We start from the raw sequence: 14,972 nt of genomic DNA on the forward strand, positions 1-14,972 counted from the left end.
CCTTCGTCCCGGGCGCGTTCCCATTGGCTGCCGCCCAGCGGCCGCCCCGCCCATCCCCGCGCTCCTCGCGCTCCCATTGGCGGCGGGCCCGGACCCGGGAGGACGGAGCGACGCGGCGGCCTCGGCCGAAGTCGTCGCTGATTGGCCGGTCGCGCGGGCGAGCGCTGCCATTCCATTGGCGGGACGGTCCCTGACGGGCGGGGTGGGCGGGGCCAGCGCGAGGGGCGAGCCGATTGGCCGCCGGCCGTTTAAAATTTAAAGGTGGCGGGGCGCGCGGGGCTGTGACGTCACGGAGGCGGTCGGCGGGCACCGGGAGGGACCCGCGCTCGCCGCTAGAGGTGCGCGCCTGCCCGCACCGCCACAGCCACGGCACCGCCACAGCCCCGGCACCGCCACAGCCCCGGCACCGCCACAGCCCCGGCACCGCCACAGCCCCGGCACCGCCACACGCCCGGCACCGCCACACGCCCGGCACCGCCACAGCCCCGGCACCGCCCGCGAACACGGCCGGGCAGCGTCCTGCCCGTTCGGCATCGTCCACTGCCCGGAGGAACAGCAGGGACAGCCCAGGTCCCACGTGCTTGGAATTCAGATTCAAATTCATATTCAGATTAGATATTAGAAAAAAAATGTCACCGTTCGGGTGGTCAGGGATTGGAATGGCCTGCCCAAAGAGGTGGTGGAGCCTCTGGAGGTGTTCAAAAGGTGCCTGGATGTGGCGCTGGGTGATGTGGTTTGATGGTTGCTGTGGTGGTGCTGGGTGAGCACTTGGACGGGGTGATCTTAAAGGTCTTTTCCAACCTTGATGGCTCTATGGAAAGTTGTAGGGTTGGGGCACCTGGACAAGGGCTAGTGTCTGGGAAGGTGGAGGATGAAGACCCTGAAGTTGTCATCAACTGCTTTGCCCTCAGGCATCACCTCCCTCCCAGGCCTGGATTCCATTTGGGATCACATCTTGCCCCACGGGTTCTGGCAGTCCAGGTATGATTACACTGGACAATGGCAGAGGGAGCCACCAGAGCTGCCCAGGTGTCCGCTCCACGCTCTAGAGAACTTGAATGTCCCAACCTAAACTAGAGTCACCAGCAGCCAGTTGTATTTATAAAGCAACAAAGACAAGTGGGCAATAAACCACCCTTTCAGCATTGCTGGTGACTACAAGCACGAATGGGTTTAATGAGCTGGAACAAGGAGCTGATCCACTCGGGTGCGCAGGAGTAACCTGCCACCAAGAGCAAGGGAAGGACAACAAGTCTCCCTGGCTGAAAGTGTGCAGGACAGCCTGCATCCCTGGATGCATCCCTGGAAAGCCACAGATCCCTCCTCCTGGCTGGCACTTGCTCTTGGCCCTTGAGACATCTTTTGTTGCTTGTCAATATATCACTGTCCTGTTTGAACCCTGAAGAAGAGCCAACCCCACCACACTCACACTGCCATTGCCCAGCCACTAGTGTCTGTCCCAGCTGCCCACTGAAGACATTTGACAGAGTGTGGCCAAAATCTGCCTTATCAATGTCCGCCTAGGACCAGAAACAAAACTGGGGCACAGAGGAGTTTCTCAGGAAAGCCTGACAGCTTCCAACACAGCTATTCAACCTCCTGTTCCTTTCCTGCCCACTCCAGCGTATTTGCCGTTGAAGCCCACCCAGCTCTTGGGAAAGCCATCAGAGTTGTTGGCTGAGCCCTGGTGAGCATGTTTGCAGTGTGACAGGCAGAGTCACTCACACCTCTTCTTGCACTGTCCCATGCTTGCAGTGCTCACAGAGACATTCACCCTCCCTGCCTGCTGCCCAAGGACATTGACCTCTCTCAAACAGTCCTTGGGCTCTTTCTGGGCAATCATTTACTTGCTGATAAATGGGGTTTCTTGGGAGGAGGGAGAGGGCACAAGAAAAATCATTTGTAAAGTGGGCTTGCATTTTGGTTGACACTTTGATCCAGATAGGGGTATTTTTAACTTTAAAAAGTCTTGCTTTATTTTGTCCTGTTTCCAACATTTCTCTCCAAGGGATACTTAATGGTGGGGACTGAGAAAAGGGCTGAGAAAACCCAGACCTAAGCGAACTGTTTGATCTCGCACCGTACTGCCACTCTGTCCCACACCGATGGAAAGTTGGTTTGCCTTTCTGTTGAACCAGTCAAAAAAAGAGATTTGTTTTGTATTGACTCAAATGCTTTACTTTCAGGACACTCCTCAAGGACCTACACAAGCTGCAAATCACCTTTGATGCTGGGCAATGCCCAGATTCTCATGTGTGCTGCATGAAGGCTTCCAAGCCTCCCCGTATCTCATTCTCCAGTGCTCTCCACTCCATGTGCCCAAAGGCTACTGGTAGTTCTGCTGCTGTGTTGCCTACTAATTCTGGGGAGCAGCTCAAGCTGGACAAAGAGCTCCTTGGTGGATCTCCAGACAGTTGTCTGAGCAGAGCGGGGAGCTGAGAAGGTTGTCAGTGCTTTTTGGGCATTGAAGTTCTTGGCTTTGGTCTGGGTGTAGCACAACATGGAAGGTCACTGATGCCTCCGGAGGAGGCAAATTCTTCACTTCTGTGTCTTAATAAAAGAGTATTTGATCTGCTTCTTTTCTGCTCACCAGCAAGCTAGGCAAGCCAGAGTGAGCTCCAGGGTAAATCCAGACAGGAGTAGGGATTGCTGCCCACTGCATGTGGACCAGCCCAGTCTTGTGTCCCTGCCCTGGACAAATTCTGGTATTGCCTGGTTTTACCTGGTTCTCCTCTTTCCAGTGAATCCTTGGACCTGCCAGGAGATAAAGGAGGGAAAGGCGAGGTTAAGCAGGCAGGGACTGACAGGGCAGCGTCTGCAAGACTGCAGAGAGTGGAGATTGTCTTTCCAGTTCTGCCTTCCCCTGGACACCTCCAGATCCCGGGGGTCCACAGCTTTAAGGGCACCTCTCAGAACCAGCACAGTGTCTTGGCCTAGCGTTAAGATAAGATCTGCCAGGACAGTTTACAGTGAGCCAAGGAGCCCCTATTCCTTCCTCTCCAGGGTGAAGCTGCCTCAGGGCCTCCAGGCAAGAGGGAGGGATTGCAGTGTGATTTAGATTTTGTCTCTACATCTTTCAAATATTTTAGTGCTCACAAAAGTGAGAAACTGGGAGAGACCTAGCTGGGACCAGTACTGTACAACCCTCACCTCGGGCAACTGAGACTTGACCACTGCTAGACCTAGTTCCATGTCTCTTAAGCAGAAAGATAAACATACTTTTTTGCCCAGCATCATTTCAGTGATTTTTGGGGGAAAACTTCAAGCCCTTATGGGTGCTGGACATAGTGGGCCAAATTCCACAGTGGAGCAGGCAAGCATTGCCTCCAGCAGACACTGCCCTGGCTCACACGTGCCTGGAGTTTCCAACAGGACTTTAAAGTACCTAGATATTGGTGGCTGGGGCATGATACAACCTGCCCCGTGTGTCCTACCGTGTAGTTAGGTATCTTGTAGGGTGGCTGCAGTGGTGGTCTAACCCATCAGAGAAGGCACTCTGCCAGCATTGCTGCAGGTACCTGTACTGGCACAGCCCCATCAGCCTTTCCAGTGTTATCCTGGCCCTGCAAAGGAGCCTGGAGAGAAGCTGGTCCTTTAATGAACTCTCCCATCCTGGGCAGCCAGTGGAGCATGCCAGCCCTGTTGGGACTGCAGTGACAAAGTGCTGATCTGCAGGCTGATAAGGAGGGGCAGCGCCAGGCAGTGCAGCAAGGTGAGACTATCAGGCCAGCAGAAGAGCCATTAGCCTTCAGACATGGGGAGAGGGGTGGGGAACAGCAGATGGGCAGATGGGACAGAGCTCCTGAATCCTGGGGCTGTACAAGGCTTTGCAAGCTGCTTTTTTTGAGACCCTGCCATTTCAGTGAGACCATGGATTAGAAAAGCTCTGCAGTTAATTTTGCTGAAGAGTGATCACAAAGCATAACTGCTGGTGTCTACAGTAACTTAGCAAGTTCCTGTGGGTTTTAAAATGCTCCTCTGTGCCTCTCTCTGCATTTCTCAAGGTGGCTAAGAGCTGTTCTAGGGCAGGGCAGAATACTGGTCCTACCACGTAGTTGGCAGGAGAACATGCAACTGTCAACAGTGCTCCCAGCAATCAGAGGTCAAGCATTGTTTAGGGATTTTAGCTTCTTTCTAGATGGAGGTCTTTTGTTTCCTGGTGTGTACAGCTTAAAACCACCCTGCAGAAACTATGTGTAATGGGAGACCCAAAAATATACCCTGAGCAGCATCGCTTGAGGGAGTGCTTGTCCTCCAGACAACAGCAACATCCAATTGCTTTAGGTGTCCCCCAACAAGTGACCCTAGTCACATGAATCTCTGCTCATGCAGGGTAAGGGCTAGGCAGATGGGCTTCTCTCCTCTTCACAACACTGTCTCTGCCCTGCTGCCTGCATGGGGTTCAAATGAGGTTGGAGAATGATTTTCTGTGGCCGTCAGTCACTTCAAGATCATCCACAGCATTTTTCTGCCATCTGTCACTTTGAGACGAAAGCAAACAAGAAAAAATAATAAACTCAAATTATTGCCTAATCAACACCAAAATCAGTGCTGCTTGCTCAGCCTGCGGACCACAATTAGATGCCATCAGCAAATTTGGGCAGTTTGCCTGGGCTGCAGTCTTTTATCTCTTGGAGACTGACAGGCATCCCAGGGATCTGCAGGCAGAGGAGGGAGCTGGGATCTGTTTAAGGACTTACTTGGCTCTTCGGGGAAAGAGCAAGTAGTTCAAAACAGTAGGGGGAAAGAGAGTTTTTGTTTATGTTTGTTAATTAAAGAAAGCCCCATACCAGATGAGGGAATGTTTTGATCTCCAGTCCCATCTCCAGCACCATCTCCCAGTAATGTCCTTTTTCATGCAGCCCCAGCACAGTTTGTCTTGCCAGGAGGATGCACTGGATAATTTGGGAAATTAAGGAACATGTGTCACTTGAACATGCTTATAGCTACATGGCAGCCTTGGGCCATTGCATGTCTGTGCATGGCTGCAGGATCTGGATATCTGCTTAGAAGCCCATATCTTCCTATTCCTCCTGTGACTGCACAACAGTCTGTTCTTGCAAAAGCAGAGAGCTGGAGCAAAGGGAACCCTGCCTTCACCTCAGTGCCAGTGCGGAAGGGTAGAGAGCCGGGCAGGGCGGTGAGGGGACCACCCAGTGCAAGGAGGGAGGGCACTCAGGACAGCAGGGATGAGGGTATGAGACGGGCAGATCAGGGGGCTGGACGTCCAGGCTCCACTCCCCACTCACACTGGCCTCCACATCTCCTTGTCCCTACAGAGGCAGGGCTCAGAGGTGTGCAGAGCAGCTCGGGGAAAAGGTGCCTCGGCCTGTCCCTCCTCCCAGGGAGGAAGGTGGGTTACAACAAGTCTGCTGAAGCTCCAGTGCTCTGAAATGTGATCCTGCTGCAGGCACCTCCCTGAGCCCCACCTCGCCCTCTCTGACATATATATGTCCCCGGTGGTGGCTGGGCACAGGGGACACGGGCTCACACAGGCTGCTGGGCCCCCGGGGATCCCTGCGGGTGGAAAGGCCGAGGCACCAGGGCATGGCGAAGAACACGTATATGCGCTGGCGACTCCCGCTCATCTGCCTCCTCTGGGAGGTGGCCATGATCGTCCTCTTTGGGGTCTTCGTACGCTTTGGCCCCGAAGCCGACGCACACTGGGAGGAAGAGAAGAAAGAGCTGAACTTGACCAGTGACATGGAGAATGATTTCTACTTCCGATACCCGTGTGAGTATTCTGGAAGCCTAGTCCTGGTGTTGGCTGGTCTCTACCCGTCCATCCCATCCCAATCCATCACATCCATCCTGTCCTGTCCTATGACAGATCCTGTCAGAGACAATCTCTCCACCTATTGCTAGAAAGTTGAGCTCTTGCCTCGAGGCTGGTTTGGGTTGCACCAAAGAGCAAGAGAAAAGCTTCGTGGCCCTCCAGCACTCTTGGGGCTCTGTCAGCAGGGTACCATGACGTCTTTTTTCCAGGAATAGGACTGACATGTTCCCAGCACCCTGCTAGTTTCAGCTTGCTGCCTCCTCCCTCAGCTCTGGATCAGAGCAAGCCTTTCTGTGCATACAGAGGAATGGCTGTTGAAATCCTGTGACATCTTCCTCCCCCTTCCTACGTCCTCCCCCTCACTAGCGAATTACCCTTTAGCTACTGATATTTCAATGCCAGAGTCCTCCTAAGCTGCCAGGTTCCCAGGGTTCTCTGCTCACTGTATTGTAGTGCCACAGGGATTATTTGGGTGGTTAAAGCTCTTCTGGCCAGGCAGTGCCTTTGGGTGCTTTGATCTCCAGGGCTGGTCATCTTTGCAAGCCTTTCAGAACAGGCTGCTTCTGTAGGCAATTGTTTCCAAGGAAGCAACAGGCCTGAGTCATGCATCTATTTAGAACATTTCCATTAAAAACACCTGCTAAATCAAAGAAGCTATAGCAACCTGTGGCCGCTGAGGACTAGCTAGTTCAGAGAAGGATTTGCTTACAGAAACCCACTGCTCAGCCACTGTCTGAGTTAGTGCATGGCCGTGGCTGCCCTGGGCTCTCCCTGGAGATCTGCCCTTGGGACTAGCCCCACATAGGTTGGCATGAAGCATCAGTAGTGCCTCTGGGCTGCTTTTGTCACTGATGTGCTGAGAGAACATCAGGATTCCAAAAAAGAGCTTGTATGAGCCAAGGACGTGGCATTTCTTCTGTCCTCATATCCCACTCCTGCTCCACAGTGCCAAATATTCCCCCTCACATGGCTGCATGGATTCACCCAACTAAGTCAGTCTAAGGGCAACTGCTCAGTTTAGCTTTGAATTACATTTCTGTTTCAGACCAGAGGAAGGGTTCATGTGCCCAAAAGCACAGCTGTTTTTTCTCCCTTATCTAATCAGAAATATTCTCTCTCTGCAAAGATGGACAAACATGACAAAGCAGCCAAGCCCTGGAATTTTGATATGTGTCCATCCTGTGCTGCTCAGAAGAGAGTGTCATGGCTGAACACCTGAGGTTCATTTGTATCAACATATCTGCGACCACTGCTGTCCATAGGACCTGCCTGCAATGGCAGAGGGATAGGAGTAACAAGCTGACAGGTGCCCCAAGACAGAGATGATTGGGAAGGCAGGCAGAGGGAAACTCTGTCAGTGGTGCCATTGCCAGGTCCAGTCAGTGTGACAATTTCTTCTCATTTTGAATCGCATGTGGATATTCCCTAATGGGTGACTCATCTGCTCTCCAGGAAAGAGGAAATGAAATTGCTTGTCCAGATAGCATTCCCAAAGCCCAAGCACTTTCTTTTGACAGTTATGGCAATTGTCCCTCCACAAAAGCAGGCTTACAAAACCTTTAGGGCGTGGAAGTGCCTGGGCTGCCTCTTCGTGATGTCAGTGCTACTCTTCACAAAGAAAAACAAAGACAAGGCTTAGAAAAAGATTTTAGACTGGGTGCAGTTTGAAGAAAGCCCTGCTCTTCCTCCTGGGTTTCTACAGGGTTTAACACACAGTGAGATCCTCTGTGGTTTTGGAGCGCACATGGTCTGCAGCTTTAATACTGACCTGTGTATTTCTGCTTTTAGGGTGAAAGAATGAAGAGGTAATGCAAACGGCAGTAGATAATTCTAGCTGTATATTATGCTGCTTACATTGGAGAAGAGAGAGGGAGAATGCAGAGGGAAAGTCTGTGGGATTGTATGGAAAACCAGAGTAAGAAAGACTGGTTCTTAGGACATTTGGAGAAGTGGATTTGAAGTGACCTCTCCTGAACAGTTCCAGCTGCAGATCTCATCTCCTTCCTTTTCTACGAGTGATTTCAAAGGCATGGAGGGCATTTTAAAAAACAAGCAGAGTAACATGGCACTACATGGCTTAAGCCTGTCCAAATTCTTGTCCTTAAACAAGTGGCAAGATCTTGTAAAGCACCAAAGGACAAAAGCCACGGCTTCTGCAGAGCCACTCCTCATGCAAATCCTCACCAGCCCTCAGGGGAAGCAGCAGACACAAGCCCTGTGGGAATGGACCTGGGACTGATGGACTTTAGCACAGGTTTGGGGTAATGTGGATTTGCAATGACTGAATTTCCTTTGCCCTGAGCTTATGCCCTCTCTGAGGTTCACAGACATTGCTGGCTATTATAGTGGCTGTGATGGTTTGTGCACTGCAAATGCAGAGCTTTTTGGTGTAGCTCCGTCAACACTGTGTTGATCTGTTCTACAGCGTTGCTGGTGGGAGTCTCCCACCAGGGGATCTCAGCCTTGGGTTTCCTGTTTATTCATGGTCACAGTGGCCTTCAGTGTGAAGGTTTGTATGGTTCAAATTGTAAGCATGCAAGCATTTCAACTCACTTAATTGTGAAGCGATGCTTATCTGATAGAAATGTGCAGCATTAAGAAGTACTGCAGGTTTACTGCATCAAGAAGGTCTTTCAGGAGGCTCCCACGGGTCTGCTTTCCCTCGGGGAAGGGCATCTGAGGGGCTTGAGTGAGCAGGTCTGAGCACAAGTGGGAAGAACTGGGTCTCTCTGGTTTAAGCACTAAAAATCTCACTAGGTGGGTTTCTTTCTCAAGGGTATTTTGCCACTGATTTCAGCAGCATTTAAAAATGTGTTTGTAAACTTTCCTTGCTCTTCTGCTCTCCTTGCTCTGAGCTATTGCCAGGACCCTGCCTTGGATGGACCTACCCAAAATGATTGTTCCATGTGCTTTAACAAATCGTCACTGTTCATTTTATATAACATTTTCCAAGTTTTTTACAAAATGAGAAAAACAATCTGAATAGAAAAATGTTTTCCTCTGTACACTCCATTAGTCGCTGGTCTTCTCTTGCACACAGCTTTTAAAAAACATTTACTTACAAGACTGAGCCTTTTTAACCAAAAGCTAGTTTCCAAAAGCTGAGCTATTTTCAGACTTAGAAATGTGGGGACATGAGACAAACACACATTTTCACTTAAATTTCCCCCTTACTGCCAGTGATGCAGTTGGTTTCTTTTCAACACCAAATGAAAGTGACACTTGCAGCCCTGCTCTCCTCACAGAATTTACAGTTCCTTCCTTCTGCTCAGCTTTCCAGGATGTCCATGTGATGATCTTTGTGGGCTTTGGCTTCCTCATGACATTCCTCAAGCGTTATGGATTCGGAGCTGTGGGTTTCAATTTCCTCCTTGCTGCCTTTGGGATCCAGTGGGCTCTTCTGATGCAAGGCTGGTTCCACTCTTTCAAGAATGGGAAGATCCTCATTGGAGTGGAGAAGTAAGAAGGAGATGGGCTCTGGGATGACACTTCTTGACTGACCAGTGGAAGAGCCGTAATTGGAGCCAAGCAGCTGCCAACACCTGTCCCTCAGTTATGTCAAAAGCAAATCAGTCTCTAAACTGCTATCTTCTCTCAGTGTACTTGCTTTCCGCCTTTTGGTCCAAAGGTACCTGCCATTAATGGTAGTACTGCTCAAAGGGAAACATGGGACAAGTGTCTTCCCTTAGTCCCAAGCCAAGCACTGTGGATGCCAGTGCTGAGACTATCCACATTATATAAATAATCTGGAGGAAAGCACTTTTCCCGGCCAGTGTGACTCAAGGAAGGTCAATGAAAAACCCAGGGATGTCTCCTAATTACCTATTTGTCTTCAGGTGGGATCTCTAGAGTTGTGGGTGGGTAAAGGTGAGCTACAGAAAAGTACTTCCTTATAAACCCACAATTCTCCTTCCTCTTTTTCAGCCTGATCAATGCTGATTTCTGCGTGGGCTCTGTGTGCATCGCCTTTGGGGCCATCCTGGGCAAAACCAGCCCCATACAACTTCTTGTTATGACTTTGTTTCAAGTCACACTCTTTTCAGTGAACGAGTACATCCTCCTCAACCTGCTCCATGTAAGGCTCTAGGTAGTACCCGCTTGGTTCTGCGCGTTCCTCTCTGCATCTCTCTAAATTGTCTCCCTTTGCTATGGCTCCACCAAGTTATAGCTTCTTCATAAGCATTTAAAATACAAGAATTAAGGCAGAAAAAGTAGGCAGATTATGAAGGAGGAGGTCAATGGGTAGTACTTCCCTGAGAAGGAAGATCTTTTGGAGTTTTACGCACAAGCCTGACAATTCAGGAGCACTGGGTCCCTCTGTCAGAGCTCCAGAGGCAGACAAGGAGTCTTAGCACGAATTACCAGTCACTCTCTTTGTGCCTGAGCTTTCCCTCTTGTCTATTTTCCCCGATGGAATATAGGTATTGTAGAAGGAAATCAAGTGGCAAAGAGGATGAGATGTCTTGTGACAGAGTTCCTGCCCTCTGAGAGAGGGCTTGGAGGACTGGAAGCAAGGAAGCTCTCACAAGAGTGCACTTGGGAGCCAACCTGGCTATCACTGCAACTTGCTTGCCATTTGCTCAGGTCAGAAGCTCCCCTCTGCCTTGATGCCTTTCAAGCAGAAGCTAAGTGCACAGGACCAAGCAAGCAGGATAGAGAGCAGGACCAGAGCAGTTCTGTCCACCTCTCCACATGAGTGTGTGCAGGCAGAAAGGCTGAGTGGGCAAACAAGCTGGCACAACGCAAATCAGGCCTCAGTTCTAGAATGAATGACCATTGCAGAAGCAAACCTCTGCTTTCACATGGCTGCAGGTAAAAGATGCAGGTGGCTCCATGACCATTCACACCTTCGGAGCTTACTTTGGCCTCACAGTGACACGCATCCTGTACAGACCCAACTTGGAGCAGAGTAAGGACAAGCAGGGCTCCGTGTACCACTCTGACCTCTTCGCTATGATTGGTGAGTCAGTCCTCATCTCAAGGATGCTGGTATATGTGGACGACTCAGCTGCAGAGGGCTGGTTCCTCCTATGTCTCTGGGAAAAAACTGCAATCAGGATATGGAGATGAGAAGCTCTGTATCACAGAGGTCTTTCACTTTTCGGAGTTATTCATCTCCCTTCATCAGTGAATGGGATGAGATGGTCCTTGGGTAAACAAGGATGCATTTTCCTTCTCTCTGACAGCCCTTCCTGATGCTGATCTCATGTGTGGCACAGCTCTGAGGCAGCAGGACTATACAATTTGATTTCCCCATGTACAGAAAGATCTTCTTTAGAAGTTTTTTTTTTCCCCAGTCCCTGTACTCTCTCTTTTTCTTTTTCTTCCCATTTTCCCCATCCTGCCAGGTACCCTGTATCTATGGATGTACTGGCCCAGTTTTAACTCGGCCATTTCTGAGCACGGGGATGCCCAGCACCGCTCTGCCATTAACACATACTGCTCGCTGGCTGCTTGTGTCCTCACCACAATGGCCTTCTCCAGCATGCTGCAGAAGAAGGGCAAGCTTGACATGGTAAGCTGGGAACAGCCCTGCAATGCCCTTGCGACTTATAATGAAGCTGATCAAGAGTCTAGGAAATGACTGGTCCTTAACCTTTGCTGAACAGATACAGAGTTTCAGGTCATAATGGTAAAATCAGTATCCAAGCAGAAACCCTGAGGCTAAGAAAGTGAGACATATCTCATGACACACAGCGCTTGAGGTGTGGGGTGATGCCCTGCATTGCAGTGGACCCAAGTTACAGCAGGGACTGGACCTGCTCTGCCCAGAGCACCACTGCTGGGCATGTTGCAAAGCTGTGTTTGGCAGCGCTCTCCAGCAAGCAGGGCCTGTGTAGCAGCTCGTGAGCAATCAGAGGGCTGACTTGTATGTGTTAGGTGTGTGGGTGACATGACTTTGTGACAGCAGAGCTTGCATGACACACGGGTGAGACAATTTCCATTTTATCGCAACTCCCCACCCAGATCTGTGGACGCAAAAAATGTGTGTGGTACAGGGAGTAGGAGTCTATGTGCACCTGTGCTACAGACAGAAACTGCCTGCTTTTCTCTTGTTTTTCACGACCAAGCAGGAAAATGGGCCCTGATATTTACTCTGGAAACACTTTGAGAGCTGATTCTCCCACTTTGCCATTTGCACCGTGCCTGAGCAATTACAATCTCCCTGAGATGCCAAGACAGGGTGGTTACTTCTGCAGGTTCACATCCAGAATGCCACGCTGGCAGGCGGCGTGGCCGTGGGCACCAGTGCAGAGATGATGCTGACTCCATACGGTTCCCTCATTGTCGGGTCCATCTCTGGCATCGTGTCCACAGTGGGCTATGTCTACTTCACGGTGAGTGCTGCTCAAGAGATTTGCAGCCCTGCTTTAGCTAAGGAGACCAGAAATGGATTCATTTCCCTTCGAGGGTTCCTGCTTCCCAGTAACCCTTATAAGATGCACTTCTGACTGCATTTACTGCCCCAAAATGCTCAGGAAGACTCAGACTCTCATTAGGAGAATGAATGATATTTTGTTATTTTATTTTGAGCTTGGCTCACATCTTTGTCTACAAGCTCTTAGCACTTTAATGGGACTCAGTGTCACTCTTCCTTCTCTGCTTATCCAAGTCCTCCATGGAAGGAATTAATCCTTTCCAGGGCCATGCTCATCTCCCTGATCTTTCTCTGCTTCCATTCTCCTCAGCCTTTTTTGGAGTCTAGGTTGCACATTCAAGACACATGTGGCATCCACAACCTCCACGCTATGCCAGGCCTTATTGGTGGCATTGTGGGGGCCATCACAGCAGCTGCAGCTACAGAGGATATATATGGAAGGGAAGGGTAAGACAGCTTGAAAATCTTCTCTGAATATACATTTTACCTGAGGCTCCTTGGACTGGGAGCAAGGACAAATTAAAAGTCTTCGTTAATTGTTAAGAGTTGCCCCTAAAAAACATGGGGTTCGATGACTGTGTTGGGCTTAGTGAGGTGTAAAAGCTTCATCTCTTGCAGATGACTTCTGGTGGCCTCAAAAATGAGCCACAGTCCTGCTGTTTAGCATTATTCTGGGCCACAACAGGTAGGGAAGAGTTCCTCCCTCCCCCCTGCATTGTTTTGGGTGGTCAGGTAAAGCTGAAGGTCTGAAATACAAAGAACATGATTATATTTTGTAGTCCTCCTACATAAAGCTTCACCGGGGCCAGAGGAGAAGGAAATCAGTGGTGTTTTGGTCAGTGCACCTCTCTCCTGGTCCATTGCAGAGGACAGATGGGGCTAGGGAGAAGTCCCCGAGGAAGCAGGGCAACCCAACTCCTCCGGAGCCAGCGAATGTCTCCTGCCAAGAGCAATCTTCGCCTTTTCTGCAGGTTCATCAAGGCATTTGACTTCACTGGCGAGTACCAGACGCGGACACCCAGTGTCCAAGGAGGGTTCCAGGCGGCCGGGATTGTGGTGTCTCTGCTGATGGCGTTTGTCGGTGGGGGCATTGTGGGTAAGCCAGAGGGGAGCACAGAGAGGGCAGAGTTGAACCAGGCTACGTCTAAAACGGAGGCTTCCATATGCTCCTGCCCATGACTGGATGAGTTCGGGGGGGACGGCACCGAGCATCGTGCCGGGGCTGCGATTGCCCCCTTGGGTCAACTGTGTGCATCCCGCCTGCATCCCTCCCAACATCCCGGCCCCCTGCCCACCGTTCTGCCCGTCTCCTTCCAGGGGGCATCCTGAAGCTGCCCATCTGGGGGGACGCCGCCGCCGAGAACTGCTTCGAGGACGAGGTTTACTGGGAGGTGAGGGGGGTCCGGGGCGGGAGCGGGGCGGGGGGCACGAGATGGCGCTGTCGGCCCGTGGCCCGGCCCGGGGGGCTCAGAGGGCTCTGCCGCGCCTCAGGTGCCGGAGGACGAGGAGAGCGACGCGTACCACATGCACAACCCCGACAAGCCCGCCTCGCCCTGAGCCGCCCCGCCAGCGCCCCGAGCCTTCCCCGCCGCCGGACCGTGGCCCCGCTGCGGGGCCAAAGGCTCGTTTACTCCCGTGACGACAAAGGCTCTGCCCTACTCTCCCACTTTTGTAACGCTCTGTTGTGGATAAAATAAAGACGTGTTCTTCTTTCCAGGCCTGTGCTCCCGTGTGTCAGGGGTGGAGCAGGATGGGATGTCGCCCAGACCCCGTCTCTCCCACCAGTGGTACAGAGCAGCTACCGGGAGAGCTCTTGGCTCTTGGCTGCCAGAGGCACTGGGACGCTCCTGGCACCTGGGAGCCAAAGTGGAGGCATGAACAATGGCAGTACAGGCTGGGTGTAGTAATTAGATGATGTCTTAGATAGTGCAGGCTGGGGAGATGCTTGTGTTAGGACCTGGCACATTAAGATAGCAGTCCTGAAGGTGATGAGCCACCACAGCAGGGACTGAGCCCCTGTGGGAAGCACAGGCCAAGCTGGTGCTTTTTGGTGAGGGACTGCTAGGGTGCAGCAGCTGTCCCTGCACTGGTGTGCAGGATCCAGCCATTGATGGTGTGGGTGAGGGCCAGGTGTGAGTCTGGCTACACTTATACCAGCCTCCACCATCGCCTTCCCTTGACCTGCTCTGCTGAGGCCTCCATCAGCTCCCTAGGAGCCTTGTTTGTACATACAGCATAGGCTGGCAAGACCCTTTTCTCTTTTTTGGCTTCACCCATTTTTTTCCGTGTCATCAGGCAGCTCCTTCTGCTTACCAGTGCTATCCTGATGGGAAGAGACCAAAGCCAGAGTACCATCTTCCTCTTAGCTGGACCATCAGCCTTCAGCCAGAGTTGGAGGAAATAGGAATGAAAATCAGGCCTAAAATCTGCAAGTTTTCCAGGGTGATCTAATATGAGGAGCAGGAAAGGAAAAGAGCAAGGAGGGGGAGAAAGGAGGTAGGAGGGCTGATAGGTCTCTTCACTGCATCTATCTGTAATTCTCACACCTGAGGAGGGGAGTCAAAAGCAGCTATTCACATCCCCTTGGGATATGACACCCTCATTTTCCATGCTGGGTAAAGACAAAAACCCTTTACAACATGTTTCTGGAATTTGTCAGCGGCTGCCAGCAGCAGCATGTTAATTAAATGTCGGCAAAGATGGAAGCAAGAGGCTCTGCTTTAATTGGACACTTCACTTGGTGGAGCTGAAAAACATTGTGACAGAGGAGGAGGTGCTGAAACACTGTGTTCCCCTGCCATGGCACAGGGACGGGGA

General features: G+C 51.3%; 1 protein-coding gene across 1 annotated transcript; it reads left to right on the top strand.

Annotated features, from left to right (window-relative positions):
* Nucleotides 1-5,418: 5,418 nt before the first annotated feature.
* RHCG (Rh family C glycoprotein) lies at nt 5,419-13,871 on the top strand. Its single transcript, XM_071568387.1, has 10 exons — nt 5,419-5,734; nt 9,049-9,235; nt 9,701-9,851; nt 10,589-10,736; nt 11,125-11,291; nt 11,977-12,114; nt 12,466-12,602; nt 13,127-13,251; nt 13,473-13,546; nt 13,647-13,871. The coding sequence occupies exons 1-10, from the start codon at nt 5,548-5,550 to the stop codon at nt 13,710-13,712; spliced, it is 1,380 nt and encodes a 459-aa protein (XP_071424488.1). The 5' UTR covers nt 5,419-5,547; the 3' UTR covers nt 13,713-13,871.
* Nucleotides 13,872-14,972: the final 1,101 nt, after the last annotated feature.

Source organism: Pithys albifrons, chromosome 13 (assembly GCF_047495875.1).
Source record: "Pithys albifrons albifrons isolate INPA30051 chromosome 13, PitAlb_v1, whole genome shotgun sequence".
In the NCBI taxonomy this organism is placed as follows: Eukaryota; Metazoa; Chordata; class Aves; order Passeriformes; family Thamnophilidae; genus Pithys; species Pithys albifrons.

What these genes read in the sequence shown, in the direction of transcription:
- RHCG (XM_071568387.1), top strand. Translation starts at nt 5,548, where the DNA reads ATGGCGAAGAACACGTATATGCGCTGGCGACTCCCGCTCATCTGCCTC. An exon ending in TGGGCTATGTCTACTTCACG is followed by an intron (nt 12,115 to 12,465) that starts GTGAGTGCTGCT and finishes CATTCTCCTCAG; the next exon opens with CCTTTTTTGGAGTCTAGGTT. An exon ending in AGGACGAGGTTTACTGGGAG is followed by an intron (nt 13,547 to 13,646) that starts GTGAGGGGGGTC and finishes GCCGCGCCTCAG; the next exon opens with GTGCCGGAGGACGAGGAGAG.